This window comes from Eretmochelys imbricata, chromosome 4 (assembly GCF_965152235.1).
Source record: "Eretmochelys imbricata isolate rEreImb1 chromosome 4, rEreImb1.hap1, whole genome shotgun sequence".
NCBI lineage: Eukaryota > Metazoa > Chordata > Testudines > Cheloniidae > Eretmochelys > Eretmochelys imbricata.
The window spans coordinates 41,749,804-41,777,720 of NC_135575.1; the positions used below are offsets into that span (position 1 = coordinate 41,749,804).

At 38.5% G+C, this 27,917-nt stretch overlaps 1 protein-coding gene across 3 annotated transcripts; it reads left to right on the forward strand.

Moving 5' to 3' along the window:
• Positions 1-27,899, forward strand: METTL14 (methyltransferase 14, N6-adenosine-methyltransferase non-catalytic subunit). Of its 3 annotated transcripts, XR_013345914.1 has the most exons (12): positions 1-150; positions 675-763; positions 1,810-1,897; positions 4,219-4,410; positions 5,096-5,183; positions 13,002-13,092; positions 14,892-15,033; positions 17,587-17,679; positions 19,259-19,375; positions 22,481-22,691; positions 23,349-23,432; positions 26,158-26,290. XR_013345914.1 is itself a non-coding variant. In XM_077815168.1 (11 exons), the coding sequence occupies exons 1-11, from the start codon at positions 79-81 to the stop codon at positions 26,469-26,471; spliced, it is 1,386 nt and encodes a 461-aa protein (XP_077671294.1). In that variant the 5' UTR covers positions 1-78; the 3' UTR covers positions 26,472-27,899. The 3 variants fall into 3 exon arrangements, 2 of the variants coding, with proteins under 2 accessions (XP_077671294.1, XP_077671295.1); XM_077815168.1 differs by lacking the exon at positions 23,349-23,432 and having other exon boundaries at positions 4,330-4,410; positions 26,158-27,899; XM_077815169.1 differs by lacking the exon at positions 23,349-23,432 and having other exon boundaries at positions 2-150; positions 26,158-27,899.
• Positions 27,900-27,917: the final 18 nt, after the last annotated feature.

Here is a 27,917-nt window from a genome sequence, read left to right on the forward strand (position 1 = left end):
GGAGTCTCTGGGGGTGTTAGGGCAGGAAGCGGAAATGACGTTTTAAAGAAGCGCCTGGGGCGAGCCCGCCTCGATTGCATGGCGATGAACAGCCGGCTTCAGGAGATCAGGGAGCGACAGAAACTGCGCCGGCAGCTCCTGGCCCAGCAGGTAGCGGGGGGGGGGAGCGGGTTCGACACGAGGGAACGCAGGGGCCGGGCCGGAGCACTCCCGGAGAGCAGCGCCCGCCGCGGAGGGCTGTGTGTCTCAGCTGCTCTGACCCCGCCCACACAGCTGCGGCAGGCGCGCGAGGCCTTCCGCTGGCAGGTGCGGGTTTGCCCCGTGGGTCCCCTCCCCGCCCCCCTTTGGCTCCTGGTGGTTAGGTCCCGAGGGCGGCGGCGGCGGGCCCAGAGCGCTAGTGGCGCGGGGGAGGCAGCGTGCCACGGGCCGTGCCCGCGTGTGCCCCCAGCCCCGTCCCGACGCTGCTGCGCTGCTGGTCTCCAATGCAGCCTGTGTTGAACGTAGCGGTAGGAGCCAGTGTCTGAGTGACTGTTGCATAGCGAGGGGTCAGTGATCAGAGCATCCCCGGTGCAGAAACTAGCGGGCTTAGGCTGGGTTTGAGGTGGTTGTGGCTGTTACTTTTTGCTGGGATGTAATATGTGTGTCTGTGTGTGTGTGTATTGCCCTTCCTTCAGTTGGGAGCTGAAAGTGCGGATAGTATTGGTGCCGTATTGAACAGCAAAGATGATCAGAGGGAAATCGCTGAAACGAGAGAAACCTGCAGGTCTGTATTGAGGCAGTTCTCTGTTAAAAATCAGTTTTTGCTCAATGTAACCTATCGTTTTTTGAAAGAGGGGGAGAAAAGAGCAGGATCAGTTTCATAAGACAAGCATTTTTTTTCATCCAGGTTAACAAAAGTAAAGAAATGTTAGTCCACCTCAGAAAAGAAGAATTAAAAAATATTTCACAATCAAAGGCCTCTGCTCATAAATCTTATTGTCTTACTGAGATTTTGTTCTAAAAATAGCCTTGCCATAGTAGTGTCCCTACTTTTCCTGTGTTTACAGAACTCCATTCTTTCACTTGTGATTGCAAAGGGAAACCTTAAAACAGCTCTTAATTGACTAGGAGAGAGGCCTTTGTTAGATCTGTTTAACTAGCACTTGGTACAACACTGGATGTTGAACTGAGGTGGTTGTTAGCCAGTCCTGGAGGACTATAAAAACAAAAGGTAAAACTGTACAACACACATAAACGCAGAAATAGTAAAAGAAATACCCTAGCCAACCAAGTTCTAACAATATTAGAGCCAAAACATGCTTACCATAATCACAGAAAAAATCCCTTTGAAGTGATGGACTGCTTGTTTGAGTAAGGCAAGCAGGATTTAGCCCCCATCTTCAAACTAATCCTTGGAGACAGAAACTAATTTCAGTTACTCCAGATTTACACTAATGAAATTCTAACTTCAATAGGAATGATTACTGGATTTACACTGCTTCAACTGAACTGATAATCTGACCATTAGGGTCTGGTCAGTTTGAAACACTGCAAAGTAAATGTGTTATTTTAAGGTTCTAGCAATATAAGCAATTAAGAAAATAAGTTAGAACTCTTTAAAAGAGTTCTTTTGTCACAAAGCTGTGGCAGTATGGTATTATGAGAGAGGCGGTCCCAAGCCATTTTAGGCTTTATAGATTAAAACCAGGCTTTTAAATTCAATTCAGAAACTAATATGCACCCATTGCAGATAATCCCAGATTATGAAATATGTTCTAATGTAATAGAGAGAAATTGCTTTATATCTATGACTTTTCTATATGTTTTTAGGGCTTCTTACGATACTTCAGCACCAAATGCAAAACGGAAATATCCAGATGAGGGAGAGGCTGATGAAGAAGAAATTGAAGAATATAAGGTTAAAAAGACAGTGAAATAACAATCCAAGAAACAGATTTTTTTTAAAGTGGTGAACTTTCTGTGCTGAATGATAAAAGATTAGTTTGTGGGAAACTTATTTCAGGAAGTCAGTCACTAAAACTGTTAGATTATATTTCATGGTATTGATATGCCTCATGTAGGGCTAAAAGAAAAGGAGGACTTGTGGCACCTTAGAGACTAACAAACTTATTTGAGCATAAGCTTTCGTGAGCTACAGCTCACTTCATTGGATGCATTCAAAGCTTATGCTCAAATAAATTTGTTAGTCTTTAAGGTGCCACAAGTCCTCCTTTACTTTTTGCGGATACAGATTAACACGGCTGCTACTCTGAAACCTGTCATGTAGGGCTGTTTAACATATATATTTAATGATTAAGTGTCTTCCATGGGTCGTCTTTGAGCTAGCGAGGAAGTTTAGGTGATGAGGAGAACCCCTTGGATGCAGTTGTGGTGCACTGTTCTAGTCTTGGTACATAGTAACACCTGAAAGCTTAATTATTTTCTCATGGAGGTCGTTGGAATATGGGGATGATTACTGTGAGAATATGGGCGGTATTGGAAGAGACAAGTTTGAATAGATGTGGAAGGGCAGAGTTAGAGACGGCCTTGATAGCACAGACGAGTATGGTGGTGAAGGGTGAGCAAACCAGTGGACAGATTCAAAGAAAGGTGTGATGTGGTCATAGGAATTGGCTAGGAACATGTTACTAGTAATGTTGTATAAAAAGAAATTGTGATATGTATGTGTTGAGGCCAAGGAGAAAGAGGTTGCATTACCAAAATGGGAGATGAGTTGCTGGCCAAGAATAAATATTTTGCAGTACACGTACAGTATATTTTGCGGGCCACCGCTTCCCACAGTTCCCATTGGCTGGGAACGGCGAACTGCAGCCATTGGGAGCTGTGAGAGGCTGTCCCTGCAGACGTCAGGTAAACAAAGCGTCTCGTGGCCTACCAGGACCAAACTGTGAACCAAGTTTGGGAACACCTGCACTAGACTGAATATGCCCCTTGGGATAACACTAATAAACAGTTATAGATTGATTTGTCAGGTTTATGAAAACAAGAGACATAGTACTGATTCAGGTTTTACTGCTTATCTCTCACTGCAGTCTGGACCTGCAACACTCTTAGTATTCTTCTAATTCCAGAGCTATAGTGAGCGTAGGTGGCTAATAATGCCTAAGTATGTTGTGGTTTTGTTATACAGACAAAAATCTGTCAAGTGGATAATGGAGACTAAAAAGCTCATTGTGTTATCTAAAGCAAGGTTGAGCCCAGGTTTTCAGACATGAGAAGTAGTGCACTAAATCATTGCCCCACCCAGACACTTGGGAATTTCTGATACTGAAATCCTGTTGCTTAAGATAGAAGAGCCTTAGCTAGTAATGTAGATAATTCATTAATGTCTAGTTGCCATGTTAACATTACTGAAGTAAAAGTAAATAAAGAGCAACTTGTACTTTTTTGAGTACAAAATCAGTTTTTTTTGTGTTTCTCAGGAGTTGTCGTGAAATCCTGTATGTAGCACTGATATTTTCTCTCCTCTGTGCCATTTAAAAAGAATTATTTAACTGCTAGGCTTAAGGAATAGAGAGGTACTTTTATATTGGCATTTCTCAAATTGTGTTCTGTGAACTGTTGATAGATCACATGCTACTTCTACTTGCTACTAGCTGCTGTAGCCTATTTTACGATTTGTATTGCTGTAGAAACCAATCAGCACTTGCTCGGGACACTGTTGTACTTTAGATTGTGAATGTACCAGATTGGCATCCTTCTAGTTTTGTAGTCTTGAGCATACATACATGATGATTACCTTTACAGGGAAAGGAAATTTCTTGTAGTTTTTTAACGGTAGCAGTTAGCCAGTCACCCTTTTTGTAAAAGCTTTGAGTTGTTTGTTAGTTAGGTATTTTTTGAAGATATGGTTGGGGAGAAGGAGTTAAGTGTTGGCTTGAATGATGGGCTGTGGTGACCCATTAAAACATTGGCAGTAACTCACAAGAGGGGGTCTTAATTACTAAGGCTTTCTGGTTTCCCCTGCACAAAAAAATACTTTAGTCGGTATATATAAAAAGGGAGTGTAAACTCTTCAGGATAGTGCATATCTGATTTTGTGTTGTGTAAAGCGCCACATATATTTATGGTGCTTTATACATGCTTACTTATTTTCAAGGCCTTGTTGGTAACCCGAGCTGCATAGTAATGAGAGAAAGAGTGCCCTTTTTGGCAACATGTCAGTTATATTTCTTTTCCAAAACTGGCATTGGAAACATTCATGATCTACTGTTGCAGGAGGCTTATATTCATAGACAGCCCACTTCTTCCTTCATTAAGAAGCGGAGTCATAATGAGGAGAGAAACAGCATGTGCCTACATGCATATAAAATCTGCTTTATTCCAAAGGATGAAGTAGAGCTGCATCAGGATGAAGAGAACTTGCCCTATGAAGAAGAGATTTACAAAGATTCCAGTACCTTTCTGAAGGTAATCCCCTTTTGCGCCTTGCAATCATTGCTCTCCCATCATGTGGTTGCATTAAGCTGTCTCAGCAACTGAAGCGGTTTGAGATATTTTATGGGATGAACTTATGCCTCTGAATGTGAGGTTAATGAAGGGTCTTTATGGATAACATGAAATTAACACTTGGCCTTTAAATTATTCATGAATCACTTGGCCAGTGTCTGACACACAAGTGCATGTTATCAGCCTGTTCTATTTTTCGCCTGTTTCAGGTTTTCAACGAGCCATGGTATCAGTGAACCCATGCCAGTGGCTAAAATTTAGAAGAATATGTAACTTGTGTATTGCGGAATCTTTACAGTGTAGAACAGTGGTTCTCAAACTGGGGGTTGCGAGGTTCTTAAATGGGGAGTCGCGAACTGTCAGCCTCCACCCCAAACCTCACTTTGCGTCTAGCATTTATAATGGTGTTAAATATATAAAAAAGTGTTTTTAATTTATAAGGGGGGGGTCGCACTCAGAGGCTTGCTATGTGAAAGCGGTCACCAGTACAAAAGTTTGAGAAACACTGATGTTGAATGATATGTTGAGGAAGGGGCAGAACAGTATTTTGTAAGCTAGAAAGTTTTTGCCATGTGGTATGTAAAATCAGTTGGAAATGTGCATGACCTGAATCATCTCTCCCCCTTTTTGTTCCTTTTTTCTATAGGGAACCCAGAGCTTAAATCCTCACAATGATTATTGTCAACACTTTGTGGATACAGGACACAGGCCGCAGAACTTTATCAGAGATGTGGGTATGTCAGAATAGCCCAAACAATTAACTAAGAAAGTTTCTCACTGTTTGCTGTAATGTAGCTTCACCTCTTGCTCTTCTTCCTGACCCCTCCTTCTCCCGCCCTAAACTGTAATTGTTTGTATTTGGGCATGCTGTCTTTTTTGGTATTGAAAATAAGAAAGGGAATGGAAGTGTCTCTCTGTTCTTCCATTTATAAAATTACCTGGGACTTGGTTTTTGTCAGTATCAGTGTTATAGAGGTAGGAAAATGCTATTGCCCGCTTTATTTTAAACTATTTAGTTTTAAAAGATTTTTAACTGGTGAATTTCATGTTCCAGTGTGGTGTAGTGCAGTGGCTTTCAACCAGGGGTCTGTGAGCTGTTTCAGGGGGGCTGCAGGGCCCCATGGCTGAAACCTGGATCTCCACGTCCTGGAGCTCAGGCGAGGCTGAAGCCAGGAATCATGGGACTGAATCCCAAAGCCTCGGTGCCGCCCCCGTGGGACTAAGTCCCCGCTTTGAGTTGTAATTTTTGGTTGCCCCCCAACACAGACAGTCTGGGTGGCCTCCTGAGGTGAGTTGGGTTGAAGGTGGTGGTCCCTCCCTGGACTCCACTGTGCGCAGCTGGCCTGAGCCCCGCTAACCCTCGCTCCCCCGCACCCCAATGGAAGTCAAAGTCTCTGCCCCCACAACTGGACCCTGGAGTTTTATAGCAGGAAAACAAAGGTAGAGAATCTCTGGTCTAGTGGACTGATCAACTGTCCCTAGGTCCCATGGACAGTTTTCTAATCTTGGTTTAGCAGTTGGTTTCACTGTGCTGCCCCAGAGAACTCATTTTACATCTGTGCATTCCATATAAAATGGGAAAATAATACTTTGCAAAATAAGTTAGTTCTGAGAATTCATTAGCAGTGAATTTAGCCTACTAATCTAGAAGAGCATAACTATTTAAGTCAATGTAGTTTCACATGTTCAGGCCAATGGTGAATTTACTCAACTGTTTGAAAAGTGCTATGTAAGTGCTAACTGGCTCTGTGTTTTGAGTTTGTAAAATTAAAATAACATCCTTTGGTCCTGTCCTCCAACATGGATGTCTCATGGCAACGTAGTTTAAAAAAAAATCTCTGAAATATTTTATCTCACTGTGAACCAATTATAAGACTGTAAGATATTCAGAGAAGGGATTGTGTGTTTGTACAGCTCTTAGCACATCTTAGTCATGGCATCTGGGTGCCTCCTCAGTATAAACATACTATCACAGTCTTTTGAACACTTCAAAAAAATCTTTTGGCATAAGGTATTGAAATAAGAGGTTTTAGATAACAAACAGCTTTCCAGGATAAACAGGATATTCATCTTGAGAGCTCTGATTATCACTCCTAAGAAAATCTGCATATTCTGAGTCAGGTATATCTATATTCAGAGTTCAGAGTAGTGGCCGTGTTAGTCTGTATCCACAAAAAGAAAAGTATTACCTGTGGCACCTTAGAGACTAACAAATTTAATTGAGCATAAGCTTACGTGAGCTACAGCTCACTTCATCGGATGCATTCAGTGGAAAATACAGTGGGGAGATTTATATACATAAAGAACAAGAAACAATGGGTGTTACCATACACACTGTAAGGAGAGAGATCAGGTAAGGTGAGCTATTACCAGCAGGGGGAACGGGAACGGGATGGGAGACGACCTTTTGTAGTGATAATCAAGGTGGGCCATTTCCAGCAGTTGACAAGAACATCTGAGGAACGGGGCAGGAGGGAATAAACATGGGGAAATAGTTTTACTTTGTGGAATGACACATCCATTCCCAGTCTTTATTCAAGCCTAAGTTAATTGTATCCAGTTTGCAAATTAATTCCAATTCAGCAGTCTCTCCTTGGAGTCTGTTTTTGAAGTTTTTTTGTTGAAGAATTGCCACGTTTAGGTCTGTAATTGAGTGACCAAAGAGATTGAAGTGTTCTCTGACTGGTTTTTTTTAATGTTATAATTCTTGACGTCTAATTTATGTCCATTTATTCTTTTACGTAGAGACTGTCCAGTTTGACCAATGTACGTGGCAGAGGGGCATTGCTGGCACATGATGGCATATATCACATTAGTAGATGTGCACATCACAGTTAGAATATCTGACTGTCTCTCAGTCTTTGGTACAGGGTGGATTGATTTCAAATCAAGGTGATTTAAATCACCAAATGAAAAGTCTTGCTTTACTACTTTGATTTTAATCAACTTTTCCATTTGCACTTGAGTTATTTTCTAAAGAAAATCTATTCTCACTGGTTGCTACATTAAAACATGTTGATTTACAGCTAAACAGAGCCTTTACTCAAGATTTGATGCATCTTTTTGCTACCTAGGAGGGTACACTATGACTATGAACATTTATTTAAGCAATTTTATTGCTTAATATTTTTAGATTCTTATTAATGGTACATTTTCAGTGTGTTAGAAAATCATGAATGATATATTGGTCATTGGTAATTTAACTTTTTGCTCATGATTTGTGTCAAGCTGCATTAGGATGGTAACTGGAATTTAAACAAACACACAAAGCAGCATATAAAATTTATTTTATATTAAAACAACCTTTGATATTTTGGACATATACACTTATTAAAATATGTTTCACGTTTACAACTAAATGATTTATAAAGGAACAGCGGGATTAACTGTAGTCAATGAATTAAACTGATTATTTAGATCAACCTGGGACATTTTTCAGATATGCCTAAGTGAAAGTTCCTACTTGCTTAAGTCTCTTGAAAATGAGACAATAGCCTCCTAAGTTACTTAGGCTGTCCTTCAAACTTCTAAAACCAGTAGATCTCCTCCACTCCCTCTTTGTTTTTATTCATAGACTGGAAGAAAGAGAAATTTTCTTGCTTTTTCAATTCCCAGTTGATTTCTCAGCTTTGAAGGAAGAAAATATTCTTTCTGTGCCTGCAGAAGAGGTCACTGCTGTCAAAGTTGATTTAGCACTTATTTCAACAAACTCTGCTTCCAGGTGCTAGCTAGTGACATCCACCAGTTCAGTAGTGTGACTTTCTTTAAAACACCATCAGCAAACATGTACTGCTTGAATGATTCACCTCTAGGCCTGAAATTTATTATGATTGGTGGTGATTCCCGTGTCATAGCAGCTGCATCTTCAGCAGCTAGGCATCTATCTTCATACTTTGGGTTGAGAATATTGGCAAGAAAATTAGGTGGAATGAGTGCTTGATCTATCCTCTTTTTTACTGCTTGTGGGTTGTTTTTGGGTATGTCTGTTTTCAAAGTTCTTTCTGAATTTCAACAGCATCAGCAATACAGAAACAATCTTTCTGCAGTTTGTCCAAGCTTTCAGTATTTTCAACATATCTTCCACATTTCTCTTTAGTCTGATGTTGACTATTTTGACTGATAGTGCCATCTGTTTTGTCACAACTTTCTTCACAAATTGTCATCAGAATAGGCCAGTTCTAAATAAATAGCTCAAAACAGTCAACCATTGAATATCATTGTACATTTGGGGGACAGTTGGTTTGGATCCTCCTGCTCTCATCAGTGAAGCTGAAGCAAAGTGGTTGTTAGGGAAGAATTTGCAATTTCAGCAACACTTTCCTTTATTCCTAGAGTTGGGCATAAGTCTTTGGCTAAATGCACCAAATGAGCTCTACCTCCATATGGTAAAAGTTTCAGGTTCCCTTCATTATCTTCTAGATTTCTTCTTGACTTGCTACATTTGCAGCATTGTCTGTGACAAAGCTATGTACTTGACGCTTGCATTTTTGTTCATAGTTTGTTATAGCTTTTACTGCTACTTCTATGTATTATTCTGTATGGGTATTTCCTGATGTATTAGTTGTTTTTGTAAGATAGACAACCCCATCTTCTGTTTCACACAACGTATTACTGGATCACTCTGTAAATTGGTTCATCCATCGAGACTCAGATTAATGAATTTCCTGTCAGTTTTTCTCATACAGTGTATGCACAAACCTTACAGCAACGTCTACTTTGTAGAGTGGCGTGTAGCCTGATTGTAATGATTGAACCATGTCAATGAAATGTTTGTTCTGAGCAAGATGAAAAGGAAAATTCGATGCAGAAATTAACAAAGCAGTCTTTTCATCTATGGAAACTTTCTGGAATCTGTCAGTCCTGATTATGAACTCATCCATGATTTTACTGGATGATGAAGAAAGTCTTTTTTGATGCAGGTATGGTTCTGCCTGACGTATGTTCATTTGCAGCATTGCTGCTGGTATCAGCCAGATGGCTCTGCAGTTAATGGTATTGGAGATGATGGACATTCATAAATCCTATGTCTAAGCTGGATCCTGAAACAAAATGGTAAAATCAAGTCAATCACTCAGAGCTTTACTCAGTGCATTGCTTTAAAAGAAATTGTAAATGGAAGATCCTTCCTACTGCAGCTGTTTGTATTTGTGTTTAAATCATATGATTTATTTTAAACAGAGTTTTATAGGGAATATAATAAATTATAAGGATTACCCAAATCTACTCAAACCCTTATCTCTAGGAACATACCAAACAGCTGTAAAAAAACCATTTTTTTTTAAGTTTTAAAATTCATAAGTGCCTTATAAAATTTTACTTTTAAACAGGAAATCTTCACCTAGGATGTTTGATTATACTGACCAATAAAAAATTGTTTGAGAAGTCCAGGAGCAACAATAAAAATGTATTTGATAAATACTTCCACAATAAACTAACATGCCAGTTATATTTTGATTCATAAAGAGGTAATCTACTCTGTAAACAAATTTATGACAGTCTAAATTATTTACTCGTATGGTAAGACATGGTGGGCTGTCCATAAGAATGGTGCAAAAATAAGTTTACTAACCAGATTGTTAGTTAACCAGATTGATCCAGATTGTTCAGACATGTCCACATCATCGTTTTCAAAGGCATTGCCTTCTGAGGAGGATTTTTCATAACATTTCATTCTGACAACCAGGGTTTGCATCTCTTTGTTCCACTGTTTGCATTTGGCACATGCTCCTTTTTTTACCCAGAGGTACAGGGAATTTCTTGAAAATATTCCCAAATCTGACCTGCAGCCATAGCAGTTTTTTCCCCCTCCAGTTTCCAGGTGTTGAAAACAACATGAGACTGTACTCTCTGAAGGAATATTGTCCCTTTTTCCCCCATAGTGCTCTGTGTTGATCCGAGTGTTTCTCTTTTCTGGTTGCACTCTGCTCCTTCTCCTCTGGTACTTAACTACTCTACCCTTTTCCCCCAGAAAAATAAAAGAACTAACAACAACCCAAAGTTTCTGCTGCTGTAACAATCGTGCCTTTTGAATTGCAGTATTTTATTTGTTTAGCAACAGAGAAGGAGTTAGTTGAGAAATTAATGGATTTCTGTTTATTTGTATCTTTGTGTATACATGCAAGGAGACAGAACAAGACTATTTACTGGAAGTGCCCAGAACCATCCAGAAGCAAGGTCTGGTAGTTACTGGGAAGATCAGTGTTTTTTCATGAGCAGGAGAGTAAGTTTCCATGATGGGTGGAGTCATAAATATTCATAATTTAAGAACTGAACCAGTCAGAGCTCAGGTAGGGAGAAGGTATAAAATAGGACAATGAGACAACACAGGTGGGCTCAGTGGATGATCCTGGTGAGGTACATGATGTCTCCAGGAGTCAGTAGCTGGGTCTGAATGCCTGTGATGACTTTGCCAGTCTCTTGCACCCAGTAGCATAGCCCCTGGTTCCCACCATGGGATCAAGCCCTTAATACAATACATGACCTACTGAGTCATAGTTAGATGTTTTCCCTGTGTTTTTTTATATAGAAAAGCAGCCTTTGACTCAAAGCTTTTGATGGAGGCTCTTGGATTCATCATATTTATTTTTTATTTTAATGTTTTAAGAGACTGTAATAAGTCTGATATTTTGTATTAAATTCAGATTTCACTTTGCACAGATTTATTTGGAAAAAGATTATATTTTGACCCTGGTTCTCCCAGTTCCTTGGCTACTGCCCTAATCATTGGACAATCCTTCTAATCAACTCTAGGCAGGTATTCATAGTGCTAGCTGGGAATTGAGGGCCCAGAGGATATGCACACAATAGCATTTGAGGCAATACACTCTGGGGTGTTCTTCTGCCTGCAGAGCTGGGAGGAAGGCGGGCTGGCCAAACTGATTACATGGACATGACTGTGGTGTCCTGTTTCTGAAACAAATATGTTAAACCAGTTACAGGAAGACAGTTGTGTGCCATACGAGGCAGCTGGTAGGTGTGATGCACTGTTAGCTGATCATAGTTACTAACTGAATATTAAACATGTATGTAGACCCAAACTGTATTTTAGATGCAATTCTGACAATAGCTTTTTGATATATCTCTGTTGAAAGTTACAGGGTGCCTTGTCAGCACCAGTTCATTTTCATTGATTCCTTCTCTTGCAAGATCAATTTATCTCCTGATGCGATAGAACCTGCTTTATTTTTATTTTAGTATCCATCACTTTTTAAATTTTTAAATAGACTCTTATTCATCCTTGAAGATCATCTTTTGGAAATACCCCTTTGCCTTCCGCTGGTTTGAGTTCCTACTGTCTGAGATTTTTGGCTTTTCCACTTCCCACACACAATGTGCTGGGAGGCAACAAAGTAGCAGCTGTAACTAAAAACATAACTGTTTTAATGCAATGTGTAAATAAAATATGTATGTGAGAGGGGGGAAAAAAGATACTATTTGCATTTCATTGGATACAAATAGCTGTAATGTCAGCTGTGGTGGAGCTTAAGAATCTCTGACACCAGTTTTTCCATGAAATTGGAGGCAGGGGCCATAGCCACTATTCTTAATTAAAATAATCAGGACAAGAATTTTGATTAAAAAAAAAATAAAGTACAAGTGAATCTTTATGGTTTCCAAGTCTCATAAGCTGACAAAGTGGACAAATTTAAGAAAGAAAAGCTTTGCAGGTCACTTATGAAGTTGAGCTAATATTTCTTTGGGGGAGGGAACTACATGACAATCTTTTTGTTTTCTCCTATTTAGGGTACTACTAGGATTTACAAAAATACTTCCATTTAACTTTTTTTTTTTTTTTTTTGGTTGTAGGGGGTTTATAGGGAGCAGTGCTCACAGCCAGTGTTTAAATGCTAAGAGTATAACAAGGTCTCTGTCTTACACATATCAGAGCCAAAATTATGCCTCTCTGATACAGGTTTTTAAAATTAAGTCTAAGTAATTAAGAAATTAAAACTTTTGTGTATGCGTGTATGGTAGTGTTACAGTTACAATTAAACCTGGCTTAAGTGACTGCCTAAGGGACCAGCCACAGTCAGTTGCCTATTAAAAGTGGTCTTTAAAGGTCAAACAGTTGTTCTGGAAACAGTAATATATATTTGTTACCACAAAATGTTTGTATCCACCCTGCTTTAGTATACTTAATAAACTTAAACTAAAATTACAGAAAAAAACATAAAACAACTCCACTGTATGTCTTTTGCCCAAATTAATTTGAGCAAAAGTGAATCATGGGCTTCTAGAAAAATTTGGAGACTTTTGGACAAGGTATCGTTCATAATCTTTTCTAATATTTCTATACTTTATTACTGTAGAGAAGTTCAGTGCACTGGAATATTCAGTAACTTTGGGCATGGATGACTGAGGATAGCAGGCTTTTATAAAGTACTGGGGTAACCTGAACAGGTTGTTTTTTTTTTTTTTTTTAAATAAAATATGGTTACTAAAATATCTGGCTCTACTTCAGGATACTTGTTGGGATTGTCTACTGGCTGTCTGTATAGATTTCATTCTCACAGAACAGATTGAAAATTAACAAATTTTCTTATTTTCCTCAGGTTTAGCAGACAGGTTTGAAGAATATCCCAAACTTAGAGAGCTCATCAGACTAAAGGACGAACTAATATCTAAATCTAACACTCCCCCCATGTAAGTGTTTTTGTTAGAAACTGGTTTCTGCTCTCCAGACTCTCTTAATGTTGGCTGTCTGTGCCACAAATCTTTTTATCTTTCAGCACCTGTTTAAGATTTACACTTTCTATTTCTGGTTTGTGAATCTAAATTAAATCACAGAATCCTCAATAGAATGCAACCATTTTATTTTGGATAATTTAATTTAGCGTTTAATTGATGTCTGTATATAAATTAGATTTTCTTACCAGAGCATGATGGGTCATGAAGCCTGTAAAATATCTTTTGTAGACTGTGCTTTCAGCCTCATTCAGATGTAAACATACATCTGGCAGCCAAAAAGGAGAAATATATATGAAAAAGCTTGACCTAGAACAATGTAATTTCAAACCACAAGAAAACCTTGTTTTAAGAAAATTTGACATTTTATTTAAGGTTCAGTGGCCTAAATATTTTGAAAATGCTGTTCTCACAAGTATCTTTTCCACACGTGCATAGTAGCTACCACATTGGTATCTAGCTCTACTTTACAATAAGAGAAGCAAGAGACTGGCTTGAGGTGGCTTGCCTTGTTAAATTTCTTTGTTTTTCTCCCTGTTCCTACAGAATTTCAGCTGTATTTTAAAATATGCTATTTTTCTACCCATATGCTTGAACCTCATGCATGTGGACCGATACATTATAGTACTGGCTTTAGTCTGTATCCAGAAAGAGTAATTTTCTGTACTCCTTATTTATCCAATTAGCTTGATTGAAATCAGTTTCTTTTCAAAATAAGAACCGAGAAGTATGAAGTACCACTTTCCTCTCAGTGGGTGTTAACCCTGAGTGAGGGTGGTACACATGTTAACCTTAATTGTTGGCTAATAAAGAATAAAATGATCATGGTGTTCTAAGATTATGGTAGCATTTTGCTTGCCATCACTCTTTATCTCGCTATTAAAAAAATGGGTAAAATCCAACTGCCATTCCCTAAATAGATCAACCAAAACTTCCTAGATCTGGCCAGGAGGAATATTCTTCCATAAATCAAACCTAGCAAGTCTCTCAATATTGTAGAATTAATTTTTTCACAGAGATAGAACAGTAATTAGCAACTGGTGAGGAGGATAGGCTATACATGAGCAGGAAATGGGACAAGTATTAAATCTGCACATTTGAGTCCCAGAAATAGCTTGCTAAAAGCAAAGTTTCTAATAGTGTTTTAAAACACATTCTACATATTGGGAATGCAAATTGCCCTCCATATATATAGGATTCATATAGTGCAGATAGAAACTATATATTTTAACATTGCCATTTGTCACTTTGATTTGGGGGGGGGGGAGAATAGTATATATAATCATAGCTGAGCAGCAACTGGTTTTTCTTTCTTAAATGGAGATATTTGTCAAAAACGTTCCATGTAAATGATTGTACCTTGATGCTGTACCAGATCATGTGTGGACGGTTGTCTAGCCCTTTTCCTTACTCGCTATCTCTGAATTCTTATTGCTGTGTCTTAAAAGGACTCCTCTTTGAAAGTATCATTAGTTTAGTTATATTGGACTTTCATAGTGTAATGGTGTAGACCACTTTTTGGGATCGTCTACTTTCCTGTTCGTTATTCCACAACATCTGTGTAGTCACTACAGCACTTACTTATGTTCAAGGTAACTTTAATATGTTTTTACATGTATTTAATGCATTGTAGCCCCTAGAAACCAAGAGGAGACAAATCTTTCCACTGATCCCCAGCAAGAGCTCTGTGGGAATTTGGGAACTGCAGTTCTACTTTGTCCAAGCAATTTGTCATAGTTTATTATCTCTTTAAATAGGTATTTACAAGCGGACTTGGAAGCCTTTGACATTAGAGAACTAAAGTCCAAATTTGATGTGATTCTTTTGGAGCCTCCATTGGAAGAATACTACAGAGAGACTGGCATCACGGCCAATGAAAAATGCTGGACTTGGGATGATGTAAGCTTTTTTTCTTACTGTGCAAAAAGTCTTTGTAAATACCTTATAAAATAGATTGAAGTGTAGATTTCGGTGTACAGCATTTTTACATAGGATTTGTGTGAGAAAAATGGGTTCTTGCAAAAACTAAGAGGGGGGTGTGTGTGTGTGTGTGTGTGTGTGTGTATTTGTATTTACACACTTAAATTGTTAAAGGTGACTCTCAAAGGATTTCTTCAGAACTAGGCTTATGTCCTTTTTTGGCCCATCATAATGTATAAAGAAGGCCTGAAAGGATTTTTAAAACAATCCCCACATCCAAAAAACCCTTCATTTTTGCTGCTTGTTTTTAATCTTAGAAATCTTAGGAATAGCCAGTCTCGTCTTTCTTGGCTTTGCTGGATAACTTCTTGAGGAGGTCTCAGATGTGTATGAGGATCACTTGCTCCTTAATTGAACAGGTGCAATAATTGAATCTTTAACAGACATCCTTTCTCCCAAGTGTTCATTATGTATTGGAGTTAAACAGGTATTAACAGAAGACAACCAAAGCCCACTATAATTCTGAAAAGTTTGATTAAAAATTCTTCCCCTTAATTGTTGTTTCTCTTATGTCATTTTTACTAAATGTCAAGTCTCCATAGACTTTTCCAAGATAGACAAGAACAGAGTTTCTAATGTAAAAAACAAAGAAGGAAGCTCCTTGATAAAACTTTCCAGACTTCATATATCATAAAGAAGCAAAAAATTATATAAATCCAGTTTTTTTCCCCTTTTCAGGTCATGTTTACTGTAGTATTTATTTTATTTAAATGTATGTACTCTGCCTATGTTAGCACTAGGAAAATTAGACATAAAATACACTTTTAAAATGACCTCCACTCCAACATAATGAAGAAGAAAATCACTTTGTTCTAATCTCAATTAGCTCTGAACTATATAATTTTCCCTCAGTTATCCCATATGTTAACCTCCCAAGGAAAACAGATGGGGTCTTGGGACTTAGTTCTGTTACCCCAGTGTGTTGTCATTTAATTTTACACACCCATGGCCATCTCAAGTTGTTTGTCATGACTTAAGACCACAGCTATGGCTTCCGTTCAGACAAAGAGCCACAGACCAATCTACATGTGGAGATGTTCAATGGGCACACATGAAAGGCAAAAATAACGGAGAAGCAACTAGTAATGGAGAAGCAAACTTGCATCCAACTGTAATGAATGAGTTTGAAACAGTCATACCATACCCATGATAATAGACTTCAATATTAGGATTCATCAAGAAAAACATTGAAGCAGTTGAGAAACATAACACATCAAATAATCTAGAAGAAAAAACAAAGTGTACAAGGAGAGCAACTTGTTATAAGTTTCACTATTTTATCTTGCAGTAGTTCCTGTTGCATTTTTTTTTTTTTTTTGCCATTGCAGTAAATGAGACTTGGTTTGATGTATTAGCAAGTTACAGATAATCCCTTCAACCTGCATGCATCCGTTAGTCATTTAACCTGAAGTTGTTTCACTCTAAATGTTACTCTTGTTTTTGAGCCTCGATCTTGATATTTTTTTCTATTTAAACCTGGAAATGAAAGGAATGCCTCTCATATAAATGACTATGTATTTGCTTCACTTTATCTAAAACTGGTCACAAGTCTTAGCTGAGTATTTCTGGGTTTAAACTGCTAATGAGATGAGACTAAGATAATCTCATGTTTTCAAGAAAACTGTATATTGGCTATAGATACTTTTTGGACTTTAAATCCATAATATTCTCTTCTGTGTAGATTTGATTTATTTAAAGTTGCATACTTATCACTATGGCCAACAAGTATTAATGTTTCCAAAAGTGGCTGAAGCAGTGGTAGTGCATTCATTTTAATTGAGTAGTGCTGACCATTCTCCTACTTCCATTCTAAAACAGTGGTTCCAAAACTTTTCACGGTCGCACTGCCCCACTCCCCATGGGGCTGTGGCTCTAGGTGAAGAGAGGGGAGGGCATGGACAGGAGTAAGGCGGCCAAGGCTGGGGTTGGGTCTGGGGCCAGGAATGGAGCTGAGGCCGGGTGCTGAGGCTGGGGGCAGAACTGGGGTTGGGTGCAGGAGTGAAGCTGGGGCATGGCAGAGATGGGGTTGGAGTGGGGCTGGGTGCCCCCATGAGGGCTGGCCTGGGCTTGCTGCATACGCCCCCCTCCCCTGTCCCCTCCCCCCCAATGTTTTTGTGGCCTCCCTTGGGGGGGGTGCGCCCCACACTTTGGGGACCACTGTTCTAAAGTGTTCTGATTGCTATATATGGCCCAGGTCAGCGTGAAGAGTAACAGAACATGTGGGAATGGATGGCACTGATTGGGTACTAGTAAAATAACTTAAAATCCATTCTCCAGCAAATGTATTGAAAGGGCACCAGTGAAGAGAATGAGGGTCTAGATTAACACTAGTAATATGTATTCTTAAGGTTGCGGTGGCAATGTTAGGCATGTAAATATTGTTCCTGATATAATCTGTGACCATACTACATATATTAAACAAAATCTTAATTCAGAAAGCATTTAACATTTTGTTCCTTTCTGTTTTTGTAGATTATGAAACTGGAAATTGAAGAGATTGCATCCCTAAGGTCTTTTGTCTTTCTGTGGTGTGGCTCAGGGGAGGGTCTGGATCTTGGCAGAGTGGTAAGAACATATTTTAAACTAAACCTAGGCTGAGACAAAATAAATATTTACTCAAGAACGCTATGATGATCTCTTCTCTGTGCATAGACTCCTCAGTTTTAAATGTTGACGGGCTTTTTGTTACTGTGAGAGATGCAGAGGGGAAATTAATCCAGCATTAATCCTTTAGACACTTATTTTCCTTATGGGTAGCTGTAGATATCTGAGGATGAATACATCTGTGGTCTCCAAAGAGCTGCCTTACTGTTTTATCTCTCATTTGTTCATGGCTGCTGTGGGAGTAGGATGCCTTATTCTAGGTGATTACATCACTGTCTGTACAGAAATCCAAACAAATCCTAGCAGAATGTGTGCTTTTCAGTGAACGTTGTCAGGCTGGCACCAGTGTTGTCATATCATAATTTCGAGAAACCCTTACGTGTTAGACTTCTTATTTTTTTTAAACAGGTTGAGTTTAGGCTCTTAATGATGTTTTTAGTGAGCTGTATAAAGTTAGAGCATGACTATTTTATTGTTATGCAGTAATTTTTATATCTATATATCTATATATAGATCTGTATATATCATATCTATATATATGTAGTTACCCTAAATTCAGGTGTACTCTTATTTATTGTGTCAGATTTTTTATCCTGTTCCCTGTAGAAATGTTTTTGAGCTTTAAAATCTCTTTCATCTCTCTTACAGTGTAGCTTATTTAGCTGAACAGAGTGGCTGTATTTGTTTGTTGTGCTGAAGGGGGGAGAGGTTCAGGCCAATGAAATGTTCTGTATTCAAATGAAGGGCAGTATATAGCCATTAATTTCTTTCTATATAGTACATTTTACTTAAGTTCTTTTGATACAGGCTCACTGAATAACTTTTGCTGCAAAATTGATTCTGGTCACATTGAAGCAAAACTATGTAAGTTGAGTAGTTTTCAAACGTGATAAATAGCCAGCACAGTTTCAGAGTAGAGGGTTTTTTTCAGTCTGTGCTAGCAGACACTGGGCATTAGTCTCCACCAATTCCTGCCTCCAAAGGAGGTTTGTAACAGTTTTTAAAGAGAGCTATTATAGCACTTGTAAACATTGTGTCCTTGTTCACATTTGTTTTTGTGCAGTCTCCCACTGTTGAACTACCAATGCAGCTGTACCAGTGGTAGCAACAGTGGGAGCATTACTTTAGATGGAACTAAAACAGCTGCCCGCATTTTCACCACTGCATTGTTTAGACCTGCTCTGAGCAAAGTCATTGTCACAGAGATAAAAACGCCAGTATCCAGCTACCCAAGTGCTCCATAGGAGCTGCACCAAACAGAGTGAGATGGTGTGACACTTCCAGAAAAGGGTGATGTAGACACATGAGATGGTATGAATGCAAACAATGTTTGGAAACTTGATTTCAGAACATGGTTAAAATTAAAGTGTGGAGATAAGTGTTTCATATGTTGATGATTGACCCCTCCTTCAAACAAGCACAGAAGACAAACCTATGACCTCTTACTAAGTCAATCTTAATTCTTAAATACATTGTTCCAGTATTTGATATAATACAAGCATCTTTTATCTTTGTGACTATTCTTGTTTAAATATTTTAGTGTCTACGCAAGTGGGGTTACAGACGATGTGAAGATATTTGTTGGATTAAAACCAATAAAAACAATCCTGGAAAGACCAAGACTCTGGACCCTAAAGCTGTTTTCCAAAGAACAAAGGTACAGCTCTGCCTGAATTTTTCTCCTCCCTCCTCAGTTGATCTAAAAAAACATCAGGTGCTCTATGGCAATTGGTGGTCTCTGTAGTTTCAGAAAAATAGGTGCTAGGATTTTAGATTTTTTACTTTCTTGCATAGATTGTTTTTCACAGAATGGGTAATTAATTTTTCATCAATTCTAGATTCTTTACTCAATTTGATTAAATATACAGTCATCATCCACATCTAATGTTGCTTTAGGAAGTTCTTTTGATTTTCTGAATGTTCTTATTCATTCAAGTCTCGTTGAAATGTTGATAGACAGGAAAGGGAATCGTAGAAATGCTTTCCCATTTATCAACCTGCAGGAAGATGAAAGCTGTGTACAATTTTCTATTGTTTTCATTGTGCCTACCTGTTGGTAGAGTTGATTGTTTTTGACTTTTAGGTTGTCAGATTTTAAAAACCACTATTGAAATGTAAATGATACACGTTACATGAGCAAATGCTGGCTTCACAAATGTTTCCCCTCATTACTTGCTCAAATGACAGATGGAAATTGGGCTGGGATTTAGATTAGTCCTGTATAGAAACTGATTGATTTATTTAATTCTGGAGCACACCAGTTGCTTAGAAACAAACCTCCTTCCAAATCAGAATGGCAACAGGTTTTTTGGGAATAGCAGCTTTTGATTAAATTACTTAGTTTGACTACAGAACTTGAGTATTTATTTATTTAAAGATGTTTATTTAAACATTTAAAGCTTGAAGTTATAAATTGACATGGGCACTGTAAAGGCACATTATTAATCTAACTTTGACAGTAAAAATGCTGTTGGAAAACAAACACAGGCATCCTCTTCTACTTTTTTAAAGAACATGACCTTAAGGACTACAGCTGTATAACAGCCATCTCCCAGTGTCCTACAAGGAAGAGGCTTTTCACTGCATATGGATGCACGATGAACTTTGGTTCAAATTAAATATTTACTTGATGATGTAGACTAAATTAGATGCATATTTGAATGAGTAGTGTAGTAAGAGTAGGTTGTAGGTTAGAAAGCGTAACAACGTATTATGTGAGAGTCGTAGTGGTAATCATAAATAGGCCACAGTCGTTAGGAACTGTTTTAGGATATTTCATTTAACATAGTAATCGGAACACATTTGTATTAGTGAATACAGGGAGCTGTCTCTCAATGCCTGGCTTATAACAATTTAAAATTTCACTAACCTGATCACCAATTGATATGCTTAGATCATTAAGCAGAATCTCAATGGTTGTTACTATTTTAGTTGTGATCCAACTGTTACTTCTTTGACTTAAATGGGATTTGGACCAGTCCTTTATATGCTTTTCTAACGTAAATATGGGTAGGTGTGGATGTATATTTATTGTGTATGGTGGTTAAAGGCCAGATGTTTTACAACTTTTTCATGAATAAAAATAAGGTTTTATGTACATTGGAGATAGATAAGGTTCATGTTTTGTCAAAGGAGTTAGGTTGTTGATGCTGGTAACTGAGAATTTGCCTGTGTACTGTTGTGTATACATGAATTTGGTATCAAGGTTGGTGTCAGAATTGGTTATATAACAAGAATATGTGGGGAAATTGGAGCCAATTTTATTCTGATCTGTCAGATGGCCAAGTTCATATTCTCTGTCAAATGTGAAGAAGGGAATATTCACTGATAGTATTTCTATACAGTATCAAGTGTCAAAACTTAAGACAAGAAGTTGATACAACCGCCATTGAGAGATATTACTTAAATGTAATGTATACCTGAGGCATTTATAAACCGTATTCCCTATGTTAGAAAGATTGTTTTTCACTGATATGCTGGTAACCACCAGGTTTATCAAACTTGGCATGATGGGTGATTTGCCTAGGGATTTTCTGTGCTCCATCCTATTCTACTTGAATATTTGTCTGAGAAATGGTAAAAACCTAAAATGTAAGTGCTGTCACTAAGCTCAGTATGTTGGATAGATCACTTTTTTCTTTGCTTCTTTGCAGTCGCTCTCTAACCTCTAGCCCTTCTGCCAAAAATCTGGAAATGATTATACACTGTCTGCAATTTTTGAGAACCATCTGGTGATGCTTAGTAAATCATTGTTTTATGATCTGAGGAAAATTTCTCATTGGAATGTAGTACTCCCAGAAACAGAACTCTGACATTAATATGCACAGCCCTCATTTCCTTTCATATCCAGTAAGGAGGTTCCCCATTTGTAGATCCTCTGTTGGTCACTTCCTACTATGTTATAGAAGGAAAAGAAACACAGTGCTTGTTTCATTTAATTCAAGCATTATACTGTTCTTTGATTCAAACTGCACTAATCACTTTACGCTGGTTTTATTTTTTTGTATACTATGGTGGCTATAGGAAGGAATTGGTGGATGGAGACCAGCTTTGTAAAAGGCATACTATGAAAAGAAATCTGTAAAGGACTGGCTGTTACTCTCATTTCTATTGTTTGATCCTTTCATGGCCATAAAGGAGAAAAATTATGGAATCTTCTTTTCACAGGTTACCTTAACATCATGATTTAATATAATGTTTGTGCCAATGCATAATAAAATGAAGGAGAAACAGCATTGAGCTGTCTGACTCTGTACTGTTTGTAGCACCAGCTTGCACTGTACTGGATTCAGGAAATCTGTTTAAGGACTCTTTTCTACCTTAGACCTCTTCATGATTATGCCCTTTTAGTAGTAATCTGAAACAGTTTTAGAGTCCATAATAAATTCCTCTTTCAGACCATGAATAATTTGATTTGCAGCACTGTGTGACTTTGAGAAAAGGGACCACAATCAGAAACTCTTTAAATTAGGATCTCTTTTCTCATTGTTTTAGAAGGGTTTTTGGTACCTTTTCTGTTTGTTCCATTGTTTTGGATAAGACCTTAAAAACAGTTCATATTGGGTCAGTCCTATCTGATTATCATAAAGATAGGAGTTTGCCATGTGGCTTTGCTAGAACATTTTCTACACTTTTTATTGTGCTGTGCACTATTCAGTTCCCAAAATCCAGAGATGATTGCATTGTACATATATGGTTTGTAATGGGCTTTAGAATCTTTCAGGATGAGACACCCTCCATAATTTTTTTTTGTTCTGTGTAGGAACACTGCCTTATGGGTATTAAAGGAACAGTCCGCCGTAGTACAGATGGTGACTTCATCCATGCTAATGTTGATATTGACTTAATTATCACTGAAGAGCCTGAGATTGGCAACATAGAAAAACCTGTAGAGATTTTTCACATCATTGAACACTTCTGCCTTGGAAGAAGACGCCTTCATCTTTTTGGAAGGGATAGTACAATCCGACCAGGTAGATGTTCTATTTATTTTATGAAATAAGTGAAAGTTCACTTAATCTGATTGTCCCTTCCCTTGATAACTTCCATATAAGATGGAATTTCATGAGGTCAGAAAGAAAACATTAGACTAAATTCTATTTTGTATCAATGTACATTTATATTGCCGAGGTTTGTACTAGTCACAGACATCATGTTAACCTTAAAGAGTCCAATAAAAGGGATTTCAGTAATCCTTATCTGACTGAAAGAAGCCATGTGGCCAACAGTAAATTTTGTGGTGGTGATTCCAACATGGAGCTCATCCAGCGGGAGGACATAGGATCTATTGGTCAGAAGACTTCCACCTTGCAAACAAAATTTCCACTCTGGTGATTGTGGAGAGTGCAGGCTGTGGGGAGGTGGCGGGGAAAGTGGGGAATCATTCCACCACTTGCCATATTTGGGGAACTCTGCCAGCAGTGAAGAAGCATAGGAATTGTACCCTAGTATTAGTCGTGGGCTACTGTCCCCCCCTCCTTCCCCCCCCCCCACTACTGATCAGAATAGAAGAGGCACTTGCAAGTGCAGATTAGGGTGTGTATCTATAGATGGAACAGTATACACACAAAGAAAGGGATGTACCTTCCCCTCCTTGCTGGAGTGGTGTATGGAGGTTATTCTGTTTCTAGGGTTATAACTTCTGCTGCTGCTTATGTGGCTACCGGTGAGGGGTACAGCGACAGACCAAGAATCCAGCTTAGCACTGCTTACTAGTAAGTTGTCTTTTAAAAATGTACAGATATTTGTGTCTACTTTTAAAAATGAACAAAATGCCATAACTCCAGGTTTACAAGCTTTTTTGTACAAACTTATTAGTATAATGTGTCTGTGCTTAAACTGTTCCAAAACACTTTATACCTTTTAAAGCCATTTTGATATGTCGTTCCTCTGTTGTCAGACTTCATTTTAAAAAAGAAATAGAAGACCAAACTCCATAGCAGCTTTGGAATGTGAATGTCTTTATCATGTGCAAGGTAGAAAATAACACTCACTGCTGGTTGTAAATTCTCATCTGTGTGAATATCCTAAAGAGCTTTTTAGACAGATGTGTCCCAGGCCAGGTGATAGATTTCAAGTAAATTAAGAAAATATTTCCTCCCACATCACCAACCAAGCAATCACTAAAAAGCAGCTGAATCTGGAAAGTCTGTGGCAGCTGTTGCTTTTAGAGGGAGAGGGATGCCTTTCTTTTAACATACATCAACGTCCTCGCCAGCTATAAGTATTCTTCCTCATTATTGCTGAGCTAATGTCAGATAAAATACTTCGATTGCTATGATGGCCTTTTACACCTTGTCAGAATCATGACCTGTGTGTGGCTTCTTTCCTGAAAACTATTTTACCTTGGTTAGCCATGTGAGCTTGAATGGCATTGCCAGCAATTTGACACTTCCCTGTATTGGCTCCAAGTCTAAAACTACAACAGCCACTGCATGCCTAGTCTAGAAGTTACCAGTGCATGCATCAGACCTTTTGAGGTTACTTTCAGTCTAAAATGTTGCACATTTCCTCTGTCGTGGGCCCTTCCCTTCATTGCTTTCCTGAATGAAATGCAGTTTCACTAGGAAAAACGTGTTGACTTAGAATAGAATTTGTTCTCATGCCCACTTGTTACCAAGTTTTGCAACACTAGTAGATGCTATTTTAACCTTATAAAAAGTGGATTTTGGCAGTCTAACTGGATTTGGTTTTAAAAAAGCATTGTAGTTGCCAGAGGAATGGTTACCATTCGTAAGATAGTTAAGATCAGCTGACTCCGGCTGTTACTCTCACTGAATGTTATCCCCTGGTTAATGACTGTGCTATGATTGTGTATCCCATTAGTCTGAGCTTTGGATATTAAACAACTTGTTCAGCATGGTAACACATTTATTAAAAAGAAAATGCATATTTGCGAGGGAACTTCCAAAGCTGCGGTCTCAATTTCTATGGACTCTTTAAGTAGCTTTCTTATTAAAACAATGTGTTGTAGTAAATGGGAGTAACTAGTTTTCACTAAACTAGGGAAGTGCATTACACTATGCAGACATGTTATGCCTTGCGATTTGTAAGAGCTAAGGCTTGCTTTTATTATAAAAACAAAATTAGTCCATCTGGGATGGGAAGGAGAATGGTACAACTGCAAACAGTACACTCCCAAATGTGTAGCCTGGCTTCTTCAGTAGCAAGTTACATCTATTACTAACCGGCTTCTGTTATATCTAGTCAGCCTTCCACTGTTCTCTAGATGGTGTTCTCGGTCTTAATTTAGTTTTACATGTCTTTGAGGGAGAGAGAACATTGCATCCTTGAGGCTTCTTTTGACTGTACTGCAGAGATTCACATAACTTCGTTAATCTCATGTTCTAGTCACCTACTGGGCTGCTTCTGTATTTTAAGCTAGTGACGGGCCCTCATGTTCTTTGGAACTGTATTGTATGCTTATTTACAATATATATAGCTCAGTAGAATAACAGTGGCCCCTCTCTTTTGTTAGTTCAGGCAATGGCAAAAATTGGCAGAGCACACTTTTGCTCGCCAGTGATGATTAGCACTTAAGTAGCGTTTTTCATCTTCAGACTGCTTTGCAAACAACTTCTAACAAATCCTCACAACACTGATGGATGTAAACCTAACCCAGTATTTTTATTCCCTATTTTAAAATTGGGACCTGGGGGGAGTGATGCAAAGTTTTAGTTGACCCTGGCAAAGGTCAGGAAGTTAGTATTAGAGCCTGGATTTTAATTTGTTCCTTGTTGCTAGCACTCAGTCCACTAAACCCTGTCTTTCTCATTAGTAAGTGATATATAACTGGAAGTTCAGTTTCCAGGAATTCTCTTCAGTGGGTGAAGTACTGGACCACTTATATAGCTCATAGTGTCATGAGGTACAGTACAGACTTAAACCTGAATATCTTTCTGGTAACTTCATTTTCCCTGAGTGGTATTTTGATTCTTAAGTAAATTAGTCAATTTAAGGACTATGCATTCACATACATGCCTGCTCAACCAAGTTGTTCGTAGTGTTGCTGTAGCTGTGTTTGTCCCAGGGTAGGAGAGAGACAACTTGTGTGAGGTCATATCTTTTTTTGGATCAGTTTCTGTTGATGAAAGAGAAGAGCTCTGTGGATCTTGAAAGCTTGTCTCTCTCACCAGTAGAACATGGTCTAATAAAAGATATTCCTTCACCTGCCTTGTCACTCAACCCAGTGTAAATTTCAAACTGAAATATTCACATTTCCATAAGTTGGGAACTTTTCCGTGCAGACTTCTTTTTTTAGAAGGGTTCACTGTTGGCTTCTTATAGACCTAACAAAACTGTTTTTCAGAAAACATTGCTATCAACTCAGAGCTTTATCCAACATCCACATGAAGATGTTAAGAAAAAACGAGTCTGTCCTTAAAGCATAAAATTCAGTTTGCTGCTCTTGCTAACTTTTTATCTTCTGTTTTTCTTTAGGCTGGTTGACTGTGGGACCCACCCTCACAAACAGCAACTTTAATGCAGAAACCTATGCCTCCTACTTCACGGCTCCAAATTCAGATCTGACTGGTTGTACAGAAGAGATTGAGCGACTTCGACCTAAATCACCACCTCCAAAATCCAAGTCGGACCGAGGAGGTGGAGCTCCTAGGGGAGGAGGAAGAGGCGGGACTTCAGCTGGCCGGGGAGAGAGAGGCAGAGAGAGGAATAGAACTAATTTCCGGGGTGAAAGGGGTGGATTCAGAGGGGGCCGCGGAGGTACCCACAGAGGAGGCTTCCCCCCACGCTGATTACATTTGCGTCATTAGTTCTCCCTCTGGTCCTATGCCTCTTCTTCTTCATATCTTTTTAGTCCTGTTTCCACCAAGATGAGTCATTCCAGGGACTCAATCCAGATGACTTTTTTTTAATTGAGTGTGCTTTCTGCAAGCAGTTCCAGATACTTTGCCTGCCCACATCTGGCACATCACCTTACTTGGCAGTTGGGATCCAGCACCTGATGGCAATGAGCTGAGAAGCCTCCTGGCAGCTTTCATTCACCAGGAAGGAGGTCAGAGCAGCCTGGGAACATGAGAAGGGGTTATCTCCCCAAGCTGTGAATAGGATTTGAAGAGGAGTCATTTGCTCTGATCTTTCCCAACTTAAAAAAAATAAAAAATCTTTCAGCTTTTTTCTTTAATGCTTCCCTATAAACGCTGAACAGATCCCCCCGTTACCTTTTGTGTAGGTATCAGTTTCTTTCCATTATCAATATGATGGGTCAGGACTCAGAGATGCAATTTGAATTTGCATGATGATGATACAGACTTGCATTGTATTTATGGAAGGAAAAATGGTGTGTCTGTAATAGCATTTATTTCTTCCTCCCCTATATTCATAACTAAACAGAGGAGTAATATTGAATAAATAGAGCTCTATTTTTTTCTATTTGTTTTAAATTTCCCCAGTCATTCCTGGGAGTAGTTTTGTAGTATTTTTATTTTTCACTTATATTTAAAACATTTTTATCTTTGATATTTGGACTGAAAAACCAGAAACAATTCTATGTTGTCACTTGTAATGCTTCATGGAAAGCAAAAAGTGGCAGTCATCCATATTTGTTCTAGGACTTTTGTTTACGTAGACATGCATTGATTTAACGTAGAGAATCTTGCCCTTTGCCTGTTTACTGTCTTATTTGTGACTAGGGAAAGCCAAGTTTTTATTACAAAATAAATGCAGTATGAATAATGAAACCGCCCCAGTGGAGGTAGTATTTGGGGAAAGGGGAGAAAGCCATAAAGAGGGAAAGTGCTTCCAGAGAAATCTGGATAAACTCCACCTGCAAACACAATGCTCAGAGATTGAAAAATTGTGTTCAAGCTTTGCTTTGTCAGTGGATCTTTAAATAGTAAGTGATGTGTGGATGAGAATGTCTTATAGAAAATCAGCTTCAGACTACAACTTTGAAAGAGAAAGTGATTCACCTTTATTGTAACTGTGTGGTATTTGTTTTTAGATAAGCCAGCTCTGTAAATCAGTTGTACAGTACTTGATGCCTATGAACAAATCCTGGCCCCACTGAAGTCTAAGGGATTTTGCTGTGGATTTCATCGGGACTAGAATTTGTCCCTGGGACTCTTGTACTTCTTATCTACTGAACTTTTAAATGAATGTCCTGTAAAGTGGTGAATAATGAAATTTTTCAGTATTGTTTTTGATAAACATCTTCCCTAATATTTTCTAGAATTTTTTGG

Excerpts from the sequence above, each read along its gene's own strand:
- METTL14 (XM_077815169.1), top strand. The coding sequence starts at position 79 with ATGGCGATGAACAGCCGGCTTCAGGAGATCAGGGAGCGACAGAAACTG. Across the intron at positions 15,034-17,586 it reads AATGCTGGACTTGGGATGAT|ATTATGAAACTGGAAATTGA; the intron begins GTAAGCTTTTTT and ends CTGTTTTTGTAG. Across the intron at positions 19,376-22,480 it reads CTGTTTTCCAAAGAACAAAG|GAACACTGCCTTATGGGTAT; the intron begins GTACAGCTCTGC and ends TGTTCTGTGTAG.